General features: G+C 39.8%; 2 protein-coding genes across 2 annotated transcripts; one reads left to right on the top strand and one right to left on the bottom strand.

Annotated features, from left to right (window-relative positions):
* Positions 1–492: 492 nt before the first annotated feature.
* Positions 493–8024, bottom strand: LOC124125545. Its single transcript, XM_046488875.2, has 7 exons — positions 7813–8024; positions 5981–7050; positions 5189–5323; positions 4521–4678; positions 3813–3930; positions 3393–3711; positions 493–3268 (listed from the first exon to the last, which is right to left on the bottom strand). Exons 1-7 carry the CDS (start codon positions 7991–7993, stop codon positions 708–710), a joined length of 4542 nt encoding a protein of 1513 aa, XP_046344831.2. The 5' UTR covers positions 7994–8024; the 3' UTR covers positions 493–707.
* A 4518-nt stretch (positions 8025–12542) lies between these two features.
* Positions 12543–13928, top strand: LOC124125546. The gene is made up of 2 exons (XM_046488876.2): positions 12543–12584; positions 13130–13928. Exons 1-2 carry the CDS (start codon positions 12548–12550, stop codon positions 13474–13476), a joined length of 384 nt encoding a protein of 127 aa, XP_046344832.2. The 5' UTR covers positions 12543–12547; the 3' UTR covers positions 13477–13928.
* Positions 13929–26490: the final 12562 nt, after the last annotated feature.

The following is a 26490-nucleotide window of genomic DNA, read 5'->3' as shown; positions in this document are numbered from 1 at the left end:
ACATTTGCCTTGTTCTGTAATAACACCTCCACAACCTCCCTTTGTCCCTGGCAGGCTGCATCATGTAGAGGTGTGCTGCCATCATTACGTTTCTCATTCACATTGGCATTGTTCTGTAATAACACCTCCACAACCTCCCTATGTCCCTGGTTGGCTGCAAGATGTAGAGGTGTGCGGCCTTCTTTATCTTTCTCATCCATATTTGTCTTGTTCTGTAATAACACCTCCACAACCTCCCTGTATCCCTGCCTGGCTGCATCATGTAGAGGTGTGGGGCCATCATCACGTTTTTCATCCACATTTGCCTTCTTCTGTAATAACACCTCCACAACCTCCCTATGTCCCTGGTTGGCTGCAAGATGTAGAGGTGTGTTGCCATCATTACGTTTTTCATCCACATTTGCCTTGTTCTGTAATAACACATCCACAACCTCCCTATGTCCCTGCTGGGCTGCAAGGTGTAGAGGTGTGCTGCCTTCCTTATCTTTTTCATCCACATTTGCATTGTTCTGTAATAACACTTCCACAACCTCCCTATCTCCCTGCCAGGCAGCATCATGTAGAGGTGTACTGCCGTCCTTATCTTTCTTATCCACATTTGCTTTGTTCTGTAATAACACCTCCACAACCTTCCTATGTCCCTGCCAGGCTGCAAGATGTAGAGGTGTGCGGCCATCATGACGTTTGTCATTCACCTTTGTCTTTTTCTATAATAACACCTCCACAACCTCCCTATGTCCGTGCTGGGCTGCAAGATGTAGAGGTGTGCTGCCATCATCACGTTTGTCATTCACCTTTGTCTTGTTCTGTAATAACACCTCCACAACCTCCCTATGTCCGTGCTGGGCTGCATCATGTAGAGGTGTGCGGCCATCATGACGTTTGTCATTCACCTTTGTCTTGTTCTGTAATAACACCTGCACAACCTCCCTATGTCCATGCCAGGCTGCAAGATGTAGAGGTGTGCGACCTTCCTTATCTTTCTCATCCACATTTGCCTTGTTCTGTAATAACACCTCCACAACCTCCCTATGTCCCTGGTCGGCTGCAATGTGTAGAGGTGTGCAGCCATCATCACGTTTGTCATTCACCTTTGCCTTGTTCTGTAATAACACCTCCACAACCTTCCTATGTCCCTGCCAGGCTGCATCATGTAGAGGTGTGCTCCCTTCCTTATCTTTCTCATCCATATTTGCCTTGTTCTGTAATAACACCTCCACAACCTCCCTGTGTCCCTGGGAGGCTGCACGATGTAGAGGTGTGCGGCCTTCCTTATCTTTCTCATTCACATTTGCTTTGTTCTGTAGTACCACCCCCACGACCTCCCTATGTCCATGCCAGGCTGCAATATGTAGAGGTGTGCTGCCGTCTTGATGTTTCTCATCCACATTTGACGTGTTCTGTAATAACACCTCCACAACCTCCCTATGTCCCTGGTAGGCTGCATCATGTAGAGGTGTGGGGCCATCATCACGTTTATCATGCACATTTGCCTTGTTCTGTAATAACACCTCCACAACCTCCCTATGTCCCTGGTCGGCTGCAAGATGTAGAGGTGTGCCGCCATCATCACGTTTGTCATTCACCTTTGCCTTGTTTTGTAATAACAACTCCACAACCTCCCTATATCCTTGCCAGGCTGCAAGGTGTAGAGGTGTGATGCAATCATTACGTTTCTCATTCACATTTGACTTGTTCTCTAATAACACCTCCACAATTTCCCTATGTCCCTGGTAGGCTGCAAGGTGTAGAGGTGTGCTTCCATCATCATGTTTGTCATTCACCTCAGCCTTGTTCTGTAATAACACCTCTACAACCTCCCTATGTCCCTGCTGGGCTGCAATGTGTAGAGATGTGCTGCCATCATCACGTTTGTCATTCACCTTTGCCTTGTTCTGTAATAACACCTCCACAACCTCCCTATATCCTTGCCAGGATGCAAGATGTAGAGGTGTGCAGCCATCATTATCTTTCACATGAATTATTCCCTTGTTCTGTAATAACATTTTAACAACTTCTGTGTTTCCATATATACATGCCAAATGAAGCCCAGTTTCACCCTTCTTGTTTTGCTTACCAATGTCCACTAGTTCCTGTAACAGATAGCTTACAAAGCTAACATTTCCAACTGCACATGCGTAATGTAAAGGTGTTGATCCTTCAGGGCCTGTTATATTGACATTCAGTTTTCCCATTTTCGTAATTGTATCCATGGTATCTTTGCCCTTTAGGCACAAGGATGCAAAATGTACATATGTATTTTGGGGGGTATTTTTTTTCTTGTTCATCTTTATCAAATAAGACAATCTGGAAGCCACTGCAAACAACCCACCCATACAGGCAATGTCCAAAAGTGAACATTTACCAAACTTTACTCCCAGATCATCTACAACTGCCAACTGCAGTTTGATGATAAGAGGTCTTGGGAGTTCGGGTAGCGTCATACACAACGTATCCAACTTCCAGTCATTTTTTGAACACAAGTACTCGAAGTTGGCCAAACTACTCCCAAAGCAACTTCCAAACAAAGCTTCCTGTCTGTTCTTTACCTCAAACTGAACACTGTTCAATGCTTTCTTCAGCAAATTCGAGTTGTCTGTGATGCTCGCCCAAAACAGAAAGGAATATCCATATATAATGTCATTTTTTGACAATACTTTCAACAGTTCAGATCTGTCCTTGTTCAGATTATGCAAGAGATTCTCCCAAACCATATCAACAAATGCCTCTACCTGGAATAGGGAATGCATGCACACAAAGGCAAACTTTCTGCCATACACAGCTGTAGCAAACCGCTTCGCTACAATATGCAGATCTTCATGTTTCAATTCGATTTTAAAAGGCACATCTAGTTGTTCCTCTTCGGTTGGATCCCCGCTAGATGTCACATAACGAAATATGAACTCGAGATCCATCCTTTCAACCAACTGTCTCACATCACTGAGCAGTATTTCTCTTAGCTTTATTGCTACTTCATGATTTCTTATTCTATATGAGCCTGCTTCATGATGGAGACAGCATCCCGCCAATTGGGATAAAATATGTTTCATCATATTTTCAGTGTATTCTTCTTCATTGATGTCAAAAACCTTGAGTGCCCAAACAATATATTTTTTGTAGGTTTCTCTTTCCACGCGAGTCCCTGTGTCAGACCCTGCCCATAGCATCCTCTCCTCCAGGTTATTCTCCGCCAAAGCAACCACTAACAAGCACGCCATCTTCTGCTTATGCAACAGGTGCTGATCCAAACATGGATAGTCCTCTGTATCTGTGAAAACAAATAACGTTTGTAAGAAAGCAGTGTACAACATTGCACATGTAGATCTAAAGTATAATACCTTGCGTAACGCCTTACAATTACGTAACAAAGTAATGATCTCCAGAATGCATACTTTCATCACTGGCGACAGCACAGTCGGTTCCTTCATGTGTTTTATGTCCATCCTCTTCAGGAATAGTTGGACCTCCTTGTTCTGTTGTCATTGTACAGCTATTTTCCAGTACATCTCTTGTCTCCAGCGTTACAGTTTGAATTTCGTTTGTGACATTACTCTGTCCATCAACTGCCATCATGTGATTTCCTCCACCTTGCATATCTCCCTTGTCCTTGGCAAACTGTAGTATCCTCTGAAGCACATACAGCCTGTATTTCTCAACGTGACAGTTCCTCATGATGCCTGGAGACTTCTCAAACAAAATTGCATCAGCAGCCTGAGAATATGAAAGTTAGAAATGAAAAGGTATCTTTCATACGTGGTTATTGAGACACATGTTGCCTTTCATATCAAAAACATAGCTTCAAACCAACCTACCATCAGAACGAATATCCCACAGCTGTGTCCATCAGACTGTTCTATCACTGGGTACTGTTTCTTCATCCATGACTTGCTCCCTTCCTTAGGCGTAGATTTCAAGTGGTTTACAAAGAGCCTGAGGAATACATGTATATTACTCGATGGCCATAACATCTTCAACTCATGTGGACTGGTGTTAAAGTAAAGGTAGAGCAGAAGGTAAATACAGCAGTGCCTCAAATATCCGGTCCTGGCATTTCTGATGTTCTCTCCTGCTTTATCCATCATTAGGTTTAATGTTAGCAAATACAGATGTTATGGTTTAAATGAGTGAGTGACATAACTGTATTTATGGCGTTTAAATCATTCACACAGTGTACCCATTTGGGGAACTGAGTAACCCTGTGAACAAGTTGTTCTATATCTTCTACCCAAAAGTAAAAGCTACAAATGTGAGTGTATCGAGAATTTTTCAATGGGTCTTATTTATATTCATGTTTGTTTTTGACAAATCAACATCTCAAATTTGATAGTTTGGTTTTAAAGGATTTGCGTAATGACCAAATAAAAATACATTCTTGATGATTTTTAAATATAATCATGTACTTTTTTAATGTGCAGCCACACGTCCTGTTTTTTTGTATCTACCTCTAGCGTTGTACAAATGGGTCTTCCACATCTAAGGCGGGTTAAGAATTGACCACGCCCACTGTTCTGTCCACCTACCTCCAGTGTTCTACAACTGTGTCCTCCACATCTAAGGCGGGTTTAGAATTGACCACGCCCACTGTACCATCCTTGACATTAGCCACCAGTAGCACCCAATGTTGATTACACGGCATGTTCACTGGCATTAAGATCCATGTGTAGTTTGTCAAATTTTCCTGAAAGTTCACAACAAATGCCTTTCCGGTGTACAATCAATATATCCAGAAACACGTGCTTCACATAAGATGGATATGGTGTAGTAACAGAGATATAAGTGAATTGGTATCATGAACTTGGTACTGAGAACTTCTAAAGAACTCTCTCTGACAACCAGATTTTCACTTCGTAAAATAATATGTAGCAAGATGAATATGTTCATGTGCAATATCTGCTTTTGTAACTGCATATTGAAAACGAATAGCATTATGATCAATGGGGCTACTGGCTTTTACTCAATCTAAACCCATTGCAGGACATGAATCTTTCATGTGCACAATTGCAAGTGGCAATTACTATCATACTGAATACGCAATCATGGCATAGAAGAATCATATGTTTTCACAAGAAATATACAATTACTACAAAGTATCTTTCGAGTCTTGCCCATGTTCTTGGTAGGGTGGACATGCAATTGTACACTCGGAATGACAGAATCATAAGAAATATAAAAATCTCATGTCACTCACATCTTTCCCCCTTATCCTGTCTGTGTACTGTCCTGCCTCCCACAGAAGGATAGTCTCTGTAGGCAGCACCAGGCAGTGGAAGCTGACACGGGAACACCACTCTCTCTCCAGGAGGTGCAGGTATGTGTCCATGATCTGGACAGGTAAGAGTTCATTTATTAGAATATTTATTATACTGTTTAATCCCCCAATGCTTTCGCTTCAAAGGGAACGCTTGTAATTTCAAATCAAAGCAGGATCCGCTGCACATCAAATATCCATCATGAAGGGAATATCTCGGCTGTTAGCAATGACTGACAATTGAACTGATGATTTAATAGATTTTGTGCACAATGCCCATTGCAGGTAAGTAGTGTTATCATTGCAGAATCGAGATGCATGGCAAAGAGTTGATAATTAGCACTATTATATTAATTGATAGTTAACTAATACTGGTGTAAAAAGAAGAAACCGTCAAACGTTGCTGTATTAATCTTAAGATGGGGGCTCAGTGGTCCAAGGCGCCGCATTTCGCTTTGCAGATTCACCATGGGAATCAACAAAGTAGTAAACGTCTACGATATGCATCACTTTGGAATTTCTTCATAATTTAATCAAAGCCATCATGCGATACTGTTCAAAGAGGCGTTTAACCAAACTCACGCTCTAGCTTGCTTACCTCAAGGCACTATCATGAGTATCACGTGACTGAACCACTCACCACCCTCACGCCCCAATTTTTTTGATTTTCTTAGATGATTAACTACGCATGTAGTTTGTGTGATTGTGTAATAGAGCAGATGGACTACTTACTTCATCTGTCAGCCACTCGTTGGTTTCCAGGCGAGACAGAATATCTCCTCTGATGGTGTAGCAGCCAACTGTGTATGTACAGTCACGTGACAAGGGGACGTCCTCTTGTACATGCTGCAGGTGTGAAGGAGGATCCTCCAGTGTTTTCACAAAGTCCTGTACTTCAGTCCTGGTATGACATGCTCCAACAAGCACTGCTGCGATGAGGTTTATGTAAACTGACCGGTCTTGGTTCAAGCTCAGCACGTCAGTATTTACAGAACATTTAACCCAGTTCCTTGCTTTTATTGCATCTAGATTCCAGTTCTTGTCGACCTCTTCAATGAGTGACAAGCACGGATTGCCTTTGTTGGTACAGTCCTTGTTCCAGAACCTTGATAAAGATAAAACCTGTTGCACGACCTTGATCACATCACGATTTCTTTCAACGCCATCAAGAAATGTGTACAGATAAGCGTAGGGTGTGTTAGTGACACAGGTTACAACTGTGTTGTCATTGTCAACTTGAGGCTGCCAACGGGGTTTTTTGACAGGGGAGCCTGACGTTGTACCCAAATATTCAATGTCATCATCACTTCTATGATCTCCTGTCCTGCAGCGTTTCTGATTTGTGTCATGATCATTCTTTGTTTCAGTCTCTGACACCTTTGCTTCATTCAATGTTACACCTAGAATAGTGTTTGATTTACCGTTGTCTTCCAATTCTGTCGGTGATGAATGATCTTCAGGGTCCAGGTTGGAGTTAGTGTTCTCCGTGACACCTGACTGCACAGCTCCACCAGTTGATTCTACTTTCCTACATTTACTGTCACCTGAGGTATTAACTGTCTGTTGACCACGCTTCTTGCGTTGTGGAGCAGGCTGTGCTTGTGTGTGGTCCCCGATATATTGCACTAGGACGTGTTTCAGAGGCTGGTTGTACAGATACGATGCTTCTCTGACAAAGGCCCTTGTTGTTGTCTTGTCCTCGGTGTAAGCCTTGTGGTACTGTTTCACTATGACTGGACTTGAGCCAGGCTGCTTCCGAGTTCCATCACTTCGGAAGTGATATTTGTCATCCTTCCAGATATCTGCAAATAGAAATTAACATCATAACATTGCAAACAATGTTGTAATCCTGAAGATGAACTATCCCTCAAAAAGCTTTGTTTGTTAGTGTGTCACCTGTGATGTAGATGTTAATTAATAAAACTGTGAAAAGTCAATTGTGTAACATTACTCTAAAATCAACCCACCTCAATGCCAAATCAGCTGTAAGGTCATGCATAAATATGTTGTATTAGAGGTTGTGATGATAAATACCATGTCCTTTTTTCCTTCCCTGAGATGCAACACGATACTTGATTCTTGTTTAGCCCATATTGATTAATCCAACAATGGATTTTCTACAAGTTGACATCAAACAATGTTCATTATTTAAGTACACAATTGTTGTAAAGGGGATGGAAAGAGTGAAAAGAAAAACATAAATAGAACATGTTGCGAAAGAAGTCGTTTTGATAATGATACAGACACATAAACATAATTATTGTAGTCACTTAGTGCACGACAATCACTTGTCAACAATATTAGCGAACATAAAACCGGTTATCACAGGGCTGTACAAGGAAGCTGATACCAGGGAAGGGTGACCCCGACGTCAAGCAGACTATTACTGATAACGTACATGTATATGAATGTGGCTTTGAGGACATTGGTCATGTGTACTTGACAACCCCAATGAATTCAAATTGTGTAATAAATAATATCAGCTTTCCATGAAATATTAACATGGTTCATATGTATTAATCCCTGACTCATGGTAATATTAAGCCTGAACACAGCTGCCTCACCTTCTCCCATTCCCGAGGTTATCTTATAGAGGTACACCTCCCCTCCCTGGGGTGTGGCGGGGGCATTCTGGATGGCCTTGCTCTCATCTGGACTCCTCAGAATGTTAACAATTTCCTCCACTTTAAGGGCTGAGGTTCTCCCTGTCAGGTAAGGCTCGGGTGGTTTCGGATTAGGCGCCATTTTGTAAAGTTATTAATAGTCACATGAGTCACACAGGTGTGATAAATAATCGGTTGTTCACTTGAACCTGTAGATGACAAAAGGTTATATGCTGAACTACACCCAAGCATGAATATTCATTATGTACCCTGTATTTGTCTACGCATCAGTGTTGGTCTTGTTATAACGGCTCCGGGCTTCAAAAACGTCTCTCCTTGTACCGCAGGGGACGTTCTGTAATTGGTTTGTTGTTCTGTGTGTGGCTTGCGGGGAAAATAAAGCGAGTCTGTCCGGAGAGCGGAAAATAGGTAGTTCGCGCTCCGGCCGCCTTTTACCAAACGATGTTAAATGATGATATTTGTTATTACCCTGCATTATTTCTGCAGTACACTGTGTGACCATATTTCAAGATGAGCATTGTACATGTCCGAGTAACAATCCAAAAAAGCGTCAGTCTTCGTGATCAGGTGAATCCACTTAATATACATACTTTATTGTGGTTTCAAATCAGGTCTTGATCAAAATATAACATAATATTACAAATTACAATATTGTTGTCTGGCGACATGAGTAGAGAAATGTTACTCAGTTAGAAACCTATTGTTTTCAAAGGTTTCTGATATTGTAACAATGACCTCTGTTGATCTTTATTGCCTGGTTCAACCTATGCTCACTGAGAGAATGAGTGAGTGAGTATGGTTTTACGCCGCTTTTTAGCAATATTCGAGCAATATCACGGCGGGGGACACCAAAAATTGGCTTCACACATTGTACTCCACGTCGCCGAGGATGTTTTTTTAACAATTTTCATAATAACCTGTACCCCAACTTACACAGATAATTATAATTAACAATGTCTTCCTCCATTGAAGTATCCCAGCATTGTCATTGTTCTAAAGTTGAAATTTGGTTGATCTGAGTTTGCTTACTTGAAAAACATTGTATCAACATTGTTTCAACTCCGTTCGATATTGATATCATCCATAACAATTTTGTCTGAGATATTGAAATTGTTTCAATCTGACTTTCAAAAATGAAAAGTAAACTAAAAATCAATATTTCATCAAACATTTCACAGGTTGTTTATGAAATATGTGTTTTTGTTGTTAGTTGGAGTCAATATATTTAGACTCAAGACGTTTTTGACCAAACGATAATGATTAAGTAAGACTCGGAAGGGAACGACTAGTAAAGTTGAATGAAGCCAAGGCAAATTTAGTTGTACCAGATGATTCTGCACCCATGTATTAAGGGGCTAAAACAAGGACTGGTCGGCTCGGAGTCAGTATACTGTTTCTGAGTGGGGTATTCATGTTAAACTGCGGAATGGTATCTCAGTGAACTAGCTCTATAAATCGGCATCAGTCCGGACTAGTACAAGCAGCCACACACACACACGTACATGCACGTCGCTATATAAGTGCAATAATCTTGGACGCGACGTTAAACCCAATTTCACCTCACCTCAAGGTTAATTACCAGATGATTCTGCACCCAGATTCTTCAAGACAAGACATGTGCCATATCCGCTCCAGGAGGATGTTAAAGCTGATCTGGATAGACTTTGAACAGTCTGGTATCATATCCAAGCTTTGATCTCAGTGATTTGGACGCACCCATCGTTCCCATCGTTCAAACATGGGCAGGTCAGACTATGTGGATACTTTATGGTCACTGTGAACCCAGTGCTGCTGACTCATTCAATGGGGAAGGTAGACCTTAATTTTTACGAAGATAGACCTGAAGGGAAGGGAAATTGGGTTTAAGGTCACGTCTAAGTTTAGTACACTTATATAGCGACGTGCACGGACCTTCCGCTCTCCGGATAGATGTTCTATCACTAGACCACAGAAGCGGTCTAGTGATAGGGCCGTGTTGCAGAAGTATTGTTTTAGTGCAGCGTTAGGTGAGTAGAAGGTTATACAGATACAGCAGGGCATGTTAACCCTTTCGTAAGGACCTGGTGTCATACCTGATTGATTTTGTCTCTGATCATGTGCGCAATTTTGCATTTACACGCTGTGGAACCTGTTTCGGCACATAAGAGAGACTTGGCTCAGACGATTTGAATTAAAATTTAAGTGGGTAAATAGAGGTGGGTGACAGGGTGGACAGGGTTGACCAGATGGATGTAGATCTCGTTCGTTCGTTCGTTTGTTGTTTAACGCCACACTCAGCAATATTCCAGTTTATAACGGCGGTCTGTAAACAATCGCGTTATGTAGCCAAGTATCTACGTAGTTTACACTTGGGGAACTCTAAAACGTTGAAATAGCGAGTAACCATACTGGATTCAATGAGTTTCCTGGACTTAATATGCAGCAGTAGTATCTTAGCTGAACCGTAAACAGTATTGCAATCAATTATTTTCTTGTGGATGTTTACTTCTTTGAGTCAGTTGTTAAATGTCATTTTCACCTTCCCACACACAATGACATGCAGCCCTAAACACTCTAAGGACGTTTTCGCCCACTAAATGATATTGCGAAATAAATTAAATGCCATGTGCAGAAGCTGTTAATCTTGTCAGTTACACCTCCCCGGGAAGGATACTGCATGCACACTGCTGTCACATACATCAACCAAACAACATAGCTGCCGGAAAGGTTCAGCTTAATATTGTCCACATATGACGCCTTTACATTGTGTATGGCTTCGCAGGCCCCGTTTTCCTAAGCGATCTTAGCGCTACGACTGTCGTAGGTCTATGCTAAAGTGTGGGAGTTACGGTCGCCCTGGTGCTACGATCGCTTTGTATGAATGACGGGTGCTACCGGTAGGACAGGACATGCTTACCCTTTCCTCGAACACCTGGTGTCATCATTGATTTTCAGTGGTACATTCATATATTTATTTATTCTCGTGCATTGACAATTATATATTGTGGAACGGCGAAGGGACCTTCGATCTTAACCTCAATCGGTGTCACGGTGTACGAAAACCACTTGAGTGTGACATCATAACTCCAACGAACCTTTTGCCAGTCACTGCTACAATGTATATACGCCGGTATGTGCATCCATGTAGTGACATATATTTATAGCCTTGCAAGGTTGACGTTTGTCGCATTTTCGGACCTAGATCGGTTCAAACACTGTACCGTGGTTGTCAAAGGAGCATGTGCAGTTCGTGATCAGGTGTTACGTATTAGTTTCATCAAGGAACGGCTGTAAGCCAAATCCTTAATAGAGCTTTGACTGCTCCACATTAACTACCGACTGTTTGAGTATGCTTGCATTGAAAAAAAGCACCTTATTTATTCTGTATTAGAATAGTATCGTTATGCGTACGGGTGTGTTTTTCCTCATTATCTTATTTGATACATTTGCATCATCAATTTATTCCTGATTTCAAATACAAACTTTTGACAAATTTACCATAGCCTTCACACAATGTAATCCCTACTAAACTTCCTTTACATAAAGGGCGATAACACAGTAAGACACCATACGCTGGGCTCGCATATATCTATTACACAGCGTTAGGCTGGCTAGACTGTCAGGTCACATCACCACAATCTCTGATGACTCTTACATCATTTGAGGCCTACATTCTGTGTAGTGGAAACTCGAGTTTGACACTATGTGTACACTATTGGTTCGATCGTATTAGTTGTGCGACAGGGAAAATCCCTATTTATAGACAGGCGGACGATATCTCTCCTGGCGAAGTCAAGTGTGTAGTGAATGAATATGTCAATTCCTGACACACGATTTTTCGGGGGATAAAGAACGTGTGCTGAGAACAACAGGCAAATGTTTTCATGAGTTGATGAAAGCAACACGCTCAAAGTAAACAAATAGATCATTTAATAAAACAGATATATTATTAATTATAGAAATTAAGTGCCAATATCATTACATATCCGGATGCCCCTTTACCTACACGTACACTCTATAACCGCTTGGCTACCCACCGCCCCAGTATCAATGCACACGATGTGCATACTGATGATTCAATTCAAACCAACCAGTCGTTTAATGCACCTGGACTAGAAAGCAGGCCCAGTGAATGAAACACTTATTTACACCGTCATTGCTATTTAACCCCCACACACCCCAAGATTGAAATGGTTTATGAAATCCGAAAACCTGCGGTCCGAGAGCTGGAACAAGATTGTCACCTGTGCCTCACAGGTCCTACAACAATTCCCGTACAGCAAGCAGGGGGAATCCCCTTTCCCTATTCATATGTGTTTAATGTAGTTGTGTTAAGTTGTCATATTGTCGCGGCGACTGAGGGATACACATGTATGTTTCATTTTCTCACTAGACGTCGTAGATACAGGCAGCATGGGTAATATTGTTTCATACTGGTCAAGATTCAGATATCAGGTAATATTCCCTTCACGTATTTTCTTAACAATTAATGAATATGTACACGTGCAATTGCGACTTTATGTTTATTTATGCATACTAGTGAATGTAACATTACCCTACTTCTTGTGACGCTACAGTTCTCAATCGTGGTTTAAAACTGGTTTAAAGTTTACAATATGCGGGATCCAAGCGTCACCAGGAATATGCCTCATTGTGTTCATTTTGATTCCAGAAAATGTTCAAGACAGACGACCACATGACCTGCTATTATAACCATCAGCTCGAACTGAGAGGTACGTTCAGTCGCATTTATCCATTTACTAAATGTAAGATATGGATTGTGTGTCACGTTATGCTTTATCAAATGCAAGCTTGACATTATTCCCATTGTCTGTGCATCCACCCAAACGTTTTCTTTACACGTTGTGGTACATTAACAATATGTTTTTCTCTTTGGTTTTTGAGTGAATTTAATCTTAAGATCAGTTAAAATAACGTAGAATATTGATAGGGAATTTAAAAATTGACAGTAAATATACAACACACATACACACACACACACACACACACACACACACACACACACACACACACACACACACACACACACACACACACACACACACACACACACACACACACACACACACACACACACACACACACACACAAACACACACAAACACACACACAAACACACATACACACACAAACACACACACAAATACACAAACACAAACACACACACACACACATACACACACACACACACACATGCATTCATGCACACACACATACACATGTGGAGAACATGCTTATTGTGAGATGATTCTTGTAGGTACAACACCCTGGAACCAAGCATATGCTGTGAATGAAGAGAGGCTGAATATCCCTGTATCTGAAAGAGATCTCAGCCTTGTTGCAAGTCACATTGGGATAGGGTTTGAGTGTGTCGGCATCGAACTTGGACTTACTCTCGTGGTTATCGAACAAGTCACGTTTGCACATCCATGTTCACTGTACATGCAGGTTGTACACATGCTTACGAAGTGGAAGGAGAAGAATGGAAGATCTGCCACCAGCCTGGTCCTCGTCAGAGCATTTCGGAGATGCAACGAGAAATGTACGATTGAGCGGGAAGACATTCTGAACATTCTTCAGGGATCGTCCACTATGTCAGGTTAATAAAGTGCTGCTCTGAACACCCTTCTCAAGTACAGTTATCACTGATTTATTGATTGGGAGGATATTCTCAACACCCTTCGGGGACTAACATCTATTTCTGCGTAGCCATGCACCTGCATGTACGAATCACATTTAGAGGAAACATCCGCTTTGAAATATCGAGTCGCAATACTAGATTCACTGAGGTTTCTGTGCACAATTTGGGATCATGACTGAACTGAATGATTTTTGCTTCCTCGTGCAAGTTGCGCACTGAACACTCATCATATGTACAGTTATCATTAATTTGCCGTATATAATACATTGTGATTGTATTTGTATGTTAATAAACTGCTATGATGTCCTTTGTAAGAACTGGTCATTCTGCCTCTTGTGATATTCGCGGAACAGTGACCGAGGGATAACAAGCTGTGCTCTAAACGTCATCCGTAGTCCGAAAATCCGGAAACATAATTGCCTCTCACATAACATATGTCCCGACTGTATTAAGGATTGAAAATTCTAAATATTTTTAGAATGTAATTTCAAGGGTACTGTCTATCTGTTTATTCTGATTTTGAACACTATTACAAGGTTTGCCGGTTGTAGAATTGTTTTTGATTCATTAAGGACGCCATTATTTTCTGACTTTATATATTAGCTCTATTCTACTTGTAAGGTCATGTAGCTGAGATATATATAGACATAAACATGTTCCTTAAAACATGCTACCTATGTATATGAGCCAGTGCCCAATAAAATATCTAAACAACGCCGAAATATAGCCTGGTAAATAACAATATGCAAAATTTACTATTGGTCTTATGGCTTAATATACAATAAATATTGTTTTAGATATATGAACAATTATTATGCATATGATGCAGGTGCTTGTTTAGATTGATAACAAATGACAACTGTTGCAATTTTTTCAACAGTCGTTATAATGCACAAATCTTATATCACAAAAGCAGGAACTTATGTTACAAAACATTGCCTCGGATATACAATTTATATTATATTTTATTATTTCAATCGAAGGTCATTATTGAACAAATTGTCATGCCTATTTTCTTCTTCGCAAATCTAACAAATAAAAAGAAAAGCGATAACATTATCATGTATTTTTTCATTACTATCACATAGTTATGATACCGAGTGTCAGCGTAAAGATGAGCGTGTCCTGCCCACTGGCTGCACCGTCTGAAACACATGCAAGAGAAAAGCCAGTGTTATCCAGTGCGAACAGACACGGGCTCATATAGTCAAAATCGGAAACTGCATCGCACGTCATTTTTGCCACTGATGCTTCAAATTTGGAAATGTTCTCTTCACCTACCGTAAAACGTAAAACACGTTAGCATGTGGACTGAGAATGATGACGGAAGGGATTGACGTCAAGACGAAGTATGTGTTGATACAGATGTTCTCTCATCTCTACACTACAGAAACATATTTGTATTGGTGATAAAACTAGTGGGTCCAACAATTCGATTTTATGTGTCTAATATTCAACAATATCCCCTCTTACATTTTATAACTTTAATAGGACTAAGTCTTTCAAATAAGGTTGCACCATCAAAGGCCTGTTCAAGTCATTTCAAACATTTTATGGTAGACATTCAGAGGATTTTATCAAACATAACACGCTGTTTGTCAACATCATGCGCGATGATCTGACATGCCATGACATTACAGGGACGTTTTACTCCTCCTAACTTAATGGCACTCATTTGAATCGATGGGATGGTCACGATTGCTCATGATAATGATCACTGGTCTAGAAACGATTATGTTCAGGCCAACGTCGTGGCAGGAACATTGCACACTTACTTTAGTAAATTTGTGGGAGTGGTGGGCCGCCCAAGTAGAGCAGAACATGTTCAACATTTTCTCGAAAACCTGGTGTCATCATTGCTTTTCAGTGATCCATTCATAGTATTACACTGCATCGAGACAATCGCAATATCTTTATATCGATTTTGAAAATCCGAAAATCCGTTGATCCTTGCTGGAAGCGAACATGAACGATAGAGAAGTAGTAGTTTCATATTGTGGTGGGGGATTCCGGAATTTGCTCACGTGAAGCTGCCAGTTCTCGATTCAGTCCGATCATTTCAGGTGAGTGTGAGATACAGATAGCATGGGGAATATTCTGTCGTGCACCTCAGGAATTCAATATCAGGTACTGTACGTCTAAACGATTTTCTAGTACATATGATAAATGTGCAATTTGTAATACTCAGCACTCGACCCTCAGAGTATAGCATTCTAAATGCATCATACTGGGTGTTATTTAACAGTGATTGACCAAATTCTTTGATATTCTCATTGACTATGTCAGTGATAGTCAGCAGCCCAGTAAGGTGTTCATCATTTGAATGTCAACATGACATTGCAGATTGTATGTTATTCCATACAAATGAAATTATCAAGTGGAGCATGGTGAAAGTTTAATGTTTTCTTTGACTATGAAGTAAAATGCAATGCGTGTCCAGAAATGATCCAGCATGTGAGCTTAACACTGTTAGTGTGTACTTTCTATTCTAGAGTTTGACAAACAACGAACTGACCTGTCTTTGTATTCAGCAGATCGTAAAGAAATGTTTGTTTTACTCATTCTTCAAAATATCTGTTTTGAAGATTGTATGAATGCATTTTCTTCTGAAACTTTCTGGTAGGTTTTTTTAAGCTGTTTGACAATATAGTTCGGTAATTGAGTTAGGTTAATTCAAAACATATCAATAAAATACAAAAGTGTTCGTGAAACCAGAAGTCAAACCAACTCCTTCAAGCTCCCTCAGCTGGGAATCCCCGGGTAACAACATCTATGTTCTGCTGAATGCGTTTGTTTGTGAGGCAACCGGGTCTGGAATTGCCTTTCAAATGATTTGCGAAATGTTGAATCATATATAGATTCCTGCAGGCTTCTTTGGAATTGATCAGGCTCCATATAGAAATGCTTGCTCAATATGTAAAGCTGATACATGATTGTCCCCTGTGGTTTCCTGTATTTCTCTTTAACTGTTTTACTGTAATATGTTTTAGCTTCCCATGCACATGTTATCATTTCAGTTATTTTTTCTCTTAAACTGTTTTGTCGCAATAACAGCTCTCCGGAACTAATATTATATTCTTACATCTAATTACAGCCGTTAAATAACATATTGTGTCTCTTGTATTTGTCTTGTATTAGTAGTTTCATATTGTGGTGGGGGATTCCGGAATTTGCTCACGTGAAGCTGCCAGTTCTCGGCTCAGTCCGATCATTTCAGGTGAGTGTGAGATACAGATAGCATGGGGAATATCTGTCGTGCACCTCAGGAATTCAATATCAGGTACTGTACGTCTAAACGATTTTCTAGTACATATGATAAATGTGCAATTTGTAATACTCAGCACTCGACCCTCAGAGTATAGCATTCTAAATGCATCATACTGGGTGTTATTTAACAGTGATTGACCAAATTCTTTGATATTCTCATTGACTCTGTCAGTGATAGTCAGCAGCCCAGTAAGGTGTTCATCATTTGAATGTCAACATGACATTGCAGATTGTATGTTATTCCATACAAATGAAATTATCAAGTGGAGCATGGTGAAAGTTTAATGTTTTCTTTGACTATGAAGTAAAATGCAATGCGTGTCCAGAAATGATCCAGCATGTGAGCTTAACACTGTTAGTGTGTACTTTCTATTCTAGAGTTTGACAAACAACGAACTGACCTGTCTTTGTATTCAGCAGATCGTAAAGAAATGTTTGTTTTACTCATTCTTCAAAATATCTGTTTTGAAGATTGTATGAATGCATTTTCTTCTGAAACTTTCTGGTAGGTTTTTTTAAGCTGTTTGACAATATAGTTCGGTAATTGAGTTAGGTTAATTCAAAACATATCAATAAAATACAAAAGTGTTCGTGAAACCAGAAGTCAAACCAACTCCTTCAAGCTCCCTCAGCTGGGAATCCCCGGGTAACAACATCTATGTTCTGCTGAATGCGTTTGTTTGTGAGGCAACCGGGTCTGGAATTGCCTTTCAAATGATTTGCGAAATGTTGAATCATATATAGATTCCTGCAGGCTTCTTTGGAATTGATCAGGCTCCATATAGAAATGCTTGCTCAATATGTAAAGCTGATACATGATTGTCCCCTGTGGTTTCCTGTATTTCTCTTTAACTGTTTTACTGTAATATGTTTTAGCTTCCCATGCACATGTTATCATTTCAGTTATTTTTTCTCTTAAACTGTTTTGTCGCAATAACAGCTCTCCGGAACTAATATTATATTCTTACATCTAATTACAGCCGTTAAATAACATATTGTGTCTCTTGTATTTGTCACATAGGTTCAGCACATTGTGATAAAGGACAACTCAAGACTCCAGTGACTAGACGAGATCTCGGACTTGTTGCGAGACATATCGGGATCGGCTTTGAGCATGTCGGGATTGAACTTGGGCTCAGCGTTGTGGCTATCCAACAGGGTAGAGTTGAACACCCATGTTCAATGTATATATGCAGATCTTGATTATGCTCACTAAATGGAAGCAGTGGAATGGCAGTTCGGCCACCTATCTGGACCTGGTCAAAGCACTCTGGACATGTAAAGAGAGCTGCACGATCGAATTGGAGGACATTCTCAACATCCTGCAGTCACTGTAATGTCAGTAATAATAAACATTCAATGAAGCATCAACTGATTTTGTGGTGGAATCATGATATTTTGATATTGATATCACCACTCCTGTACAGCGATTAGATGTGTTGAGGTAAAAGTGGCTATGTGATTTGCCTTCATGTATAGCAAATATAAATATTTATCGGCGAAACCGCATTATCAGTGGTTCATATTGGGAAAGGGAGGTCACTCTAATTTCAAACGGGAGCTATCTCCGTTGTTTTCGTATTTGCGAGAAATGGCGTCACCCACGCTGCACGTTGTTGGTCCAGCTATTAAATGCCCCGCTTATCCCTAAGGTAAAACGTAAGGTAATTAAATGTTTGAATGTTTATATATTTATGTTTCCATCAGTACATCTTCTAAGATTGGTTTAGTGGTGATAACCATTTTCCAAAATGTGGGCCCACATTTTCCCCGTCATCTATGGTGATCGAAACAAGTGGGCCCACATTTGTATTTCGCCTAGCTTCGTTAGGTTGTTTCGTTAGTTCTGATAATCAATCCCTAAATGTGGGCAGACGTTCTTCCGTCATATTGATTGCAACAGGAGGGACCACATTTATTAATCGCGAAATTCTACTTAAATATTGATAATCATTTTCTCAAATGTGGGCCCACATTGTTCCCGTCATATATGGTGATCGAAACAAGTGGGCCCACATTTGTATATCGCCTAGTGGGTAGGCGTTCTTCCGTCATAGTGATTGCAAAAGGAAGGTCCACATTAAAAAATCGCTAGCTTCATTAGCTTTGCTTACTTATAACAATTTTCTAGAATGTGGGCCCACATTGTTCCCGTCTTAAAGTGATCGAAACAGGTGGGCCCACATTTTTAAATCGCTGGGTTTCTTAAGGTTGACGAAGTCATTTAGGCTATTGGGCTCACGTTTGTCATTATGTGACATTTTATATTATTCATATTTTGTAATATTGATGGGAAATATCTTTATAAATCATTTCGTGTGACATTAATTCCATAAAAGGCACAACAGTCTTTGAAGTTTGAATAACTGCGTCATAGCTGACCACACTAGTTTTACAAAAATAGCTACCAAGCAAGAAACATAAATCTACTTCAAATTCAAATTACAGAGGCAAAACCACTCATTCTACATTTTCGAGTATAACACATCAATCTCATCATAAGTATTGGTGGCGATATAAGCCTGAACATATGTCTACACTTGATTTGATCTCGGACATGATACAAGCCTCAGACGTTTCCGAGAACTTGTTCCATAAAAGGAATAACTCATGAATATTAATAACCCCACGACCTAGCTAGTTTGGCGATGTTCGTAGAAGTGAGTTCTGCTGTATTGCCATCTTATTTGTAAATTTTAATCCAATTATAAGTCATAATACTTATTTTAAATAGACAAATTATGAGTTCGTTATGCGGGTTTGTTTACGTAGTATATATTCTCAACAACAAGTGCGTTTAGTTTCGAATGTGGGCCCACGTGGGAGTTAGCTCCCTTCTCGAACCACCGATCATGCGGTTTCGCCTATTTATCACACCTATCGGGGGATTTTTCCGCTCCCTGTCTGGCCTGTGTAATAATATGAAATACTAAATTCGGAATGCTTTGGATTCCATTTGATCTGTGAAATATCGCTCATATATACATACAAAGAATAATGAAAGATCGTACTCTTTTGTTTTATCATATTTCAGTTAACTTCAATCGGAAGGAACATACACTACAGTGATGAGCTCGGTAATGCGAACAACAATGAAGTCTATATTTGTCACATAACCAACACTTCATTTCCATGACTCAAGATGGTGTCTTAGTAGTCTGGTGCGTTGCAAATAGCTGTATATAATCAGCGTGACGAAATCCTATGATTGTGGGATCGAATCCCAGATTTGTGCTGATTATGATTGTTGGTTTGTCAGGAACATACCAATGATGGGATGTTCCGCCAAAGTGGTAAACGTAAATGATCTGAGCTACAGTTTTCCTCTAAGTTAAGTAGACACTGCATCAAATAACACATACTTATGATAAAGTCATATTTAAAAAATCTGCTTTACCTTTGGCAGATATTTCTAATTAGTCTCTGTTTTGTTCCATCGTATCTCCATTTCAGAATGTTGATATATGATTGGTCCACGTGATCTTGATAAAATATTATGTAGTCTGCCTTGGATGAACATAAATGTCTCAGCGGGAGAATAATCGCTTATACCCCGCAACGAAGAAGACAGGCATCACGTGATCCCTGAGCGGGAGAATGAATCCCTTCAACCCCGCTTCGAAGCAAAAAGCCGCACGCATTTTTCCGAGTCAATGAAAGTCGCGTAACATAGCACCACAAGTTATCCTCAGCTCAATCGAGCATCTGTTTTCTATCAATTTTGAATTTGCTTCAATTCTTTAACAAGTGCAAATTAAAACATGTGAGTAAGATAAATTCATTTTAGCAGTACCACGAGGGGTTAATGTGGTTCATGCGTCCCACCCTAGGTTTTATACCACGAGCCGAAGGCTTATAATACTTTCACCTCACAGTGATAGCAATGATAAAAAAAAAAACATTCAAGTGTTTGTAAACAGTAATCAGAACTTATTCGTAACGCCATGCATTTCTTTTCAATATGCCTTTTGACGGCAGTCCGAAAATCCGAAAGTCCTGAAACGTCGTACCGCCCGCTTTACTATTTACGCACAATTTAACTTTAACAGAGTACCAGATACCACAGGTGATGCATAATTCTCACCCGAAACAGAATAATAAAAGTAACCACTGTTTTGTATGCAGTCGTGATACCAAGGTTTTTAACATTTTTAACTCGTAATGTAAGTCAGTTTAATATATGATAGCCACATAACAAGGGCATCCAAATTGTCATAAACGTTATTGTCATGTTGAGAATCGTACCCGACAATGTCTATCATCAAGTCATTCAAGTAAGCCAGTGTCCTGACACATATATCATATGCAAATGGTTTTGTTTTTACATCCTTGCCAAAATAGTTATAATCAATTCTTTAACAAGTGCAACATGTCAGTAAGATAAATTCGTTTTAGCAGTACCACGAGCGTTTCATGTGGTTTAATGCGTCCCGTCCTATGTTAAATACCACGAATTATTTAGCAACTCGTAGCCACCTCGTACCAAGGTCGTACACAGAATCACTTATAATCGTAACATCAAAAGAAATGTGATGGAATGGTTTTAATGATTCTTGTCTTGATCAGTTTCTGCATACCGTGTATTGATGATAAGGAAAATGAGAACACGCGTATCTACAGATCTACAGCCAACATGAACAATTTAACTGAATTAACTTAAACAAGTGCATTATTTACTGCACCTGAACAAGACAAATGGCCCAGAAAAGACAAGTATCGGTTAGACTTGCGTGCAAGTATGATCCAAATAGACATGAAACTCTTATGGATCACAACTTCTCTATTGTTTGTAACGACATTTGAGGGCTACTTCGTCTCCTTTCACCTGCATCGTCACACGATGAATGGGCAAGAAGTTGTCATCCAAACAACTTTCATTTTTTTACATTCTTCCAACTTCTAAATGGCTATAAACACACGACTGACGCAAGTGTTTATACCACCGGCACAAGTATTTCACCCATGCCTATCAGCCTGATATGGCGAATGAAATGCTAAAATCCGAAGTATGATCCGCGATCCGGTTGTAACAAGTTGCCTGTGACTCATTCCTTCCCCTAACAAATAGGGGAATTCCCTTACGATACTCTCATATATAAAGCCTGACAGTATCAGATAGTGTCAGCTGACTGTGGGATACACATATGTGAAGCAGAGGCTTAAATACTCACAGCATGGGTAATAATGTTTCATGCTGGTCAAGATTCCGATATCAGGTGGGTCAAGATTGTATATATACAGCCACAGGCATATTTCACGTTCTTTCCCGATTCGAACGTTAACGTATCAGTGTTTATAATGCGCGTCGGCGTGTGTACACGTGCATTTGTTATTGCATTGTTTTGTTTGGTTTAGTTTATGAAAGATGATCCTCATTGTTTTATTGCTATGATGGTGTAGCTATCAATCGTGTTTAAACCTGTGTTTATTCGATTCCAGAGATTGACCACCACAGGGAACTCGATAAACTGCCATTATAAACGCGACCCGGCAGAGAGAGGTACGTTGGAACACATTGTTTCAATTTTTTAGTTTCACTGAATTGAAATGACCTGTTTGTCTTATAATATTTGAGGAAGTATAGCTCTATGAGTACCACAATGATTTTTGTTCACATTACTATATGGATGAGTGGATGAATTGATGGACGGATCGTTTTTTGTTTTTTTTGTTTAGTGAGGCTAATTTAGAATAATGAAAGCGAAGTGAGTGTTGTTACATCTACCAAACACAATGTACACAAGTAAATAGGTAGTTTATTGTGAGTTTAATGTTGTAGGGCCAAGACACCCGAACCAAGCATATGCTGTAAATGAAGATAGGTTGGATACTCCTGTGTCGGGACGAGATCTTAGCCTTGTTGCAAGTCACATCGGGATCGGGTTCGAGTCTGTTGGCATCGAACTTGGACTTACTCTCGTGGTTATCGAACAAGTGACTTTTGCACATCCATGTTCACTATATATGCAAGTTGTACACATGCTTACCAAGTGGAAGGAGAAAAACGGAAGATCTGCCACCGGACTGGTCCTTGTCAGAGCATTGTGGAGATGCAATGACAGCTGTACCATTGAGTGGGAGGACATTCTCAACATCCTACTGTCACCAGCATCTACGTCTGGGTAATCAGGACGGAACATTACTGTTGAGTACACCCACTGGCTTCATTGCTGTGAACACACGAGTGTGGATATATGTATGTTTCACTGAGTTTCAGCGACAACATGTAGTAAAATCATGCCTTATTTTTTGTTTCCTCGTGCTAGTGCTGCACTGAACACTCAACCATGCTTCAGGGACTACCATCTATTTCTGTATAGAACTGAACGCTCGTCATATGTAAAGTTATATATTTTCCGTATATGATACATTGTGATTGTATTTGTCTTTAGAATAAATGTTGTGAATTAGCTGCTACGATGCCCTTTGTAACAACTTGTCTTTCTGCCTCTTGTGATATTAGCGGAAGATTGAGCGAGTTGTGAAGAGATTTCCCCTAAACGTAATCCGTAATCCGAAAATCCGGAAACTGAAACTAACGTAACGAAAGAACTGCCTCTCACAAAACGCTAACATTCACACCCACTAAATGCAACACTTTATTACCGAATCCCTTCATCTCGACCCTAAATACTGAGCTGACAGGAACCTACTGCCATTGAAACGGCTGTATGCTATTTGGTAGTTTATTTCCTGGTTGGAATCGTACAATCGACTCTGATTGATTTTAGCAGACATTTTCAAGTGAATTTGGAAAGGTTTTTTTAGCTTGATTCTATTCACATACTTATCAAGTAGTAGTTCGCAGGCATAATGGATGACAGCTTGCGATAGGTCTTGTAATGCAGAAAGTGTGATCACATTCTTAAGGCCAGTGCACATCATTAATGCAGAGATTGACATATTCTTCTAAAACTTTAAGGACCACAAGATTCGGGTTCTCCTTTACCTATATACGACTCAAGAGAAGTTTATATGTAGACATAAACATGTTTCTTTAAAAAAGCTTTCTATTTATATGAGCCAGTATTAAACATTAACAACGCCGACGTATGCCCTACATTTGACGCACTTCACAAATAGATACAATATTTATTTTAATTTTTGACTTACCCTGCCAAAGACATTCTGTTTAATATATTCATTTTGTAGGGTTACGTCAAGATCAATAGAAACGTGCAATCAGACACCGTTGTGTCGAACTTTGGTGTGTCAGCAACATACCATCCTTCCTTCTATTAATGGCTTCGAATTTGATTTACAAACTTGACGAACATTATCTCTGTATCAAATAAACATGATTTTTATTCACTTACCTTTTCACTATTAATACCAATACATGTTAGCCAATCTCAAATGTTGTGAAATAGCAGCTTTTACACTGTTTGAAAAGAGAATATTGCATCCCAAATTTCTTCACTGATCCCGTGACATTGGGGGTTATCTTATCCCTCAGCCTTATAACGGCATTCCAACCTTTTGTTTTCATTTTCCAACACTATTGTCGTGTGGATTCTTTATGAAGGTTGTTCACAGTCTCTCACACCACACTTAACACACATGACAAGCAGTATGCCTCTGATATAGGGCTTCTGTAATCTGGTTCTCATTACAGATCAGTTTGACGCACGCCGTCAGTGTAAATCCGAAAATCCGTAAATCCGAAATCCTTGATTGATGTCTTGGATCGAGAGAGAAGTTGCGTCCAACCTGGTACAGGGGATCCCCCTATTGCTCACATGTAGCTGAGAGGTCGAGATTCAGGTAGGATCAACAAACAGAGAAGTGTACTTCGGCGTCATATTAAGTTAGATACAGAAAACATGGGGAATCTAGTCTCGTGCTTCTCAGGACTTCAGTATCGGGTACGTCTTATAACTTTCTTCTATGAAGATGTTAATACACTTAAGCTAGCAGTAATATAACATGTACACAGAATTCAATCCTCAGCTTAGTGCATTGTGTATGCTTAATAGTGGGTATACAGTAACAGAGCTATTGACCAACGTGATATTGTGTGCTTTTCGTTCTAGAGAATGCACCAGTCGAACAACGAGCTGTTCGAGTATTGCATCCATCAGAACATAGGGAGAGGTGCGTTAAATTCCCATTTTAAAAAGATAATTGTGTAAGACATTGTACGTCTCAATTTGAAAAATATAATTTCCGAAATTTGGTTATATATCCCATTTGTTCAGTATTACTAAAAACTTTGTGGTCATTATTTTGACGACATATACGTATATCAGAGGATATACAAGTTTCTTTTTCTGTCATTTTGTAATGATGATTATTGATCAGTATTTGACATACGTTAATTCGATATCACATATCAATCACACAATAAACAGAACCTGTTTATATGTGGTGATTTTGGCGTTACGTCACGTAATACAGATTTGTGTGTAGGTTCAACACGTCGTGTGAACGAGAGACTGAAGACTCCTGTAACTCCACGAGATCTCGGACTTGTTGCGAGACATATCGGGATCGGCTTTGAGCATGTCGGGATTCAACTTGGGCTCAGCATTGTGGCTATCCAACAGGGCAAAGTTGCACACCCATGTTCAATGTATATGCAGGTCTTGATTATGCTCACGAAATGGAAGCAGTGGAATGGCAGTTCGGCCACCTATCTGGTCCTGGTCAAAGTACTCTGGACATGTAAAGAGAGATGCACGATCGAATGGGAGGACATTCTCAACATCCTGCAACTGCGGTCCTCCTTGTCAGTGTAATTGTAACTCGGTCGGAGAAATATTACAAGAAATGAAACTGTGTTTTTATGATTTATAAAATGACTACCGTCATACCTTTAGCTTGTTCAGAGATATTGCATATAATCAGTCATCATGTTTAGGAAATCTATATATTTATCAAATCATTGTTTCTTTGTGTTTTCTGCAAGTTTACCCCAAGAACACGTGGCGTCAGATTGTACCAATGGCGGCTCCTACCGGTTGGGCAGGACATGCGTACACTTTCACAAGACGTGGTGTCATCAGTAATCCATTCCCATAGTTTTCGCCGCTCGTTGCCTTTTACACCCAATGGAATGTGTTTCGGTGAATATCCGAGACTGGTTATTCTCTGGCGTTGACGTTTTATATTTATTGAATTTAGAATGCTACGATTTCGATTTTACATGTGAAATATCTCCCGGAAATAATGACAGTTGATAGTGATGCTTTTAATAAAGTCAGAATCGTAAAATGGAGTCTGCTTACAACAGAGATTTTTTGTGATTATGCAAAGGGTTTTGTCGCTCTTATCCATACAAACATATCTGACGAATTCAAATACCTCCACCTCACAGTGATAGCAATGATAAATTAGTCAGAAATTCACAAACTGTCTTAATTAAATTGAATAAAAAAATGATTATTCAAGTCAGTAATCATATTCGTAATTCGTAATTCGATCACAGTGCTATACAACCTTCATATTGTACATCGTTTCAAATATTCAAACCGTCCCTCTGTTTATATCACTAGAAATAGCATAAGTAAGCGTATACGTTTTCTCTCCCTTTCTCACAACCTGAACAATAGGTTACAAGTACAATTGTTGTGGTGATCAAAAGATCCAAGTTTCATGTACATGAGATAAAGAACAAATTTGCTTCATGGTATGATTTAAAACAGGAAAATACTATTTCAATTCTGGAAAATGAGTTCAACACAAAACACAACATTTAAAGCCGTTCAAAA

Source organism: Haliotis rufescens, unplaced genomic scaffold (assembly GCF_023055435.1).
Source record: "Haliotis rufescens isolate VD_foot unplaced genomic scaffold, xgHalRufe1.0.p SCAF_8, whole genome shotgun sequence".
Classification (NCBI taxonomy): domain Eukaryota; kingdom Metazoa; phylum Mollusca; class Gastropoda; order Lepetellida; family Haliotidae; genus Haliotis; species Haliotis rufescens.
This window is presented reverse-complemented; position numbering and strand designations above follow the sequence as displayed.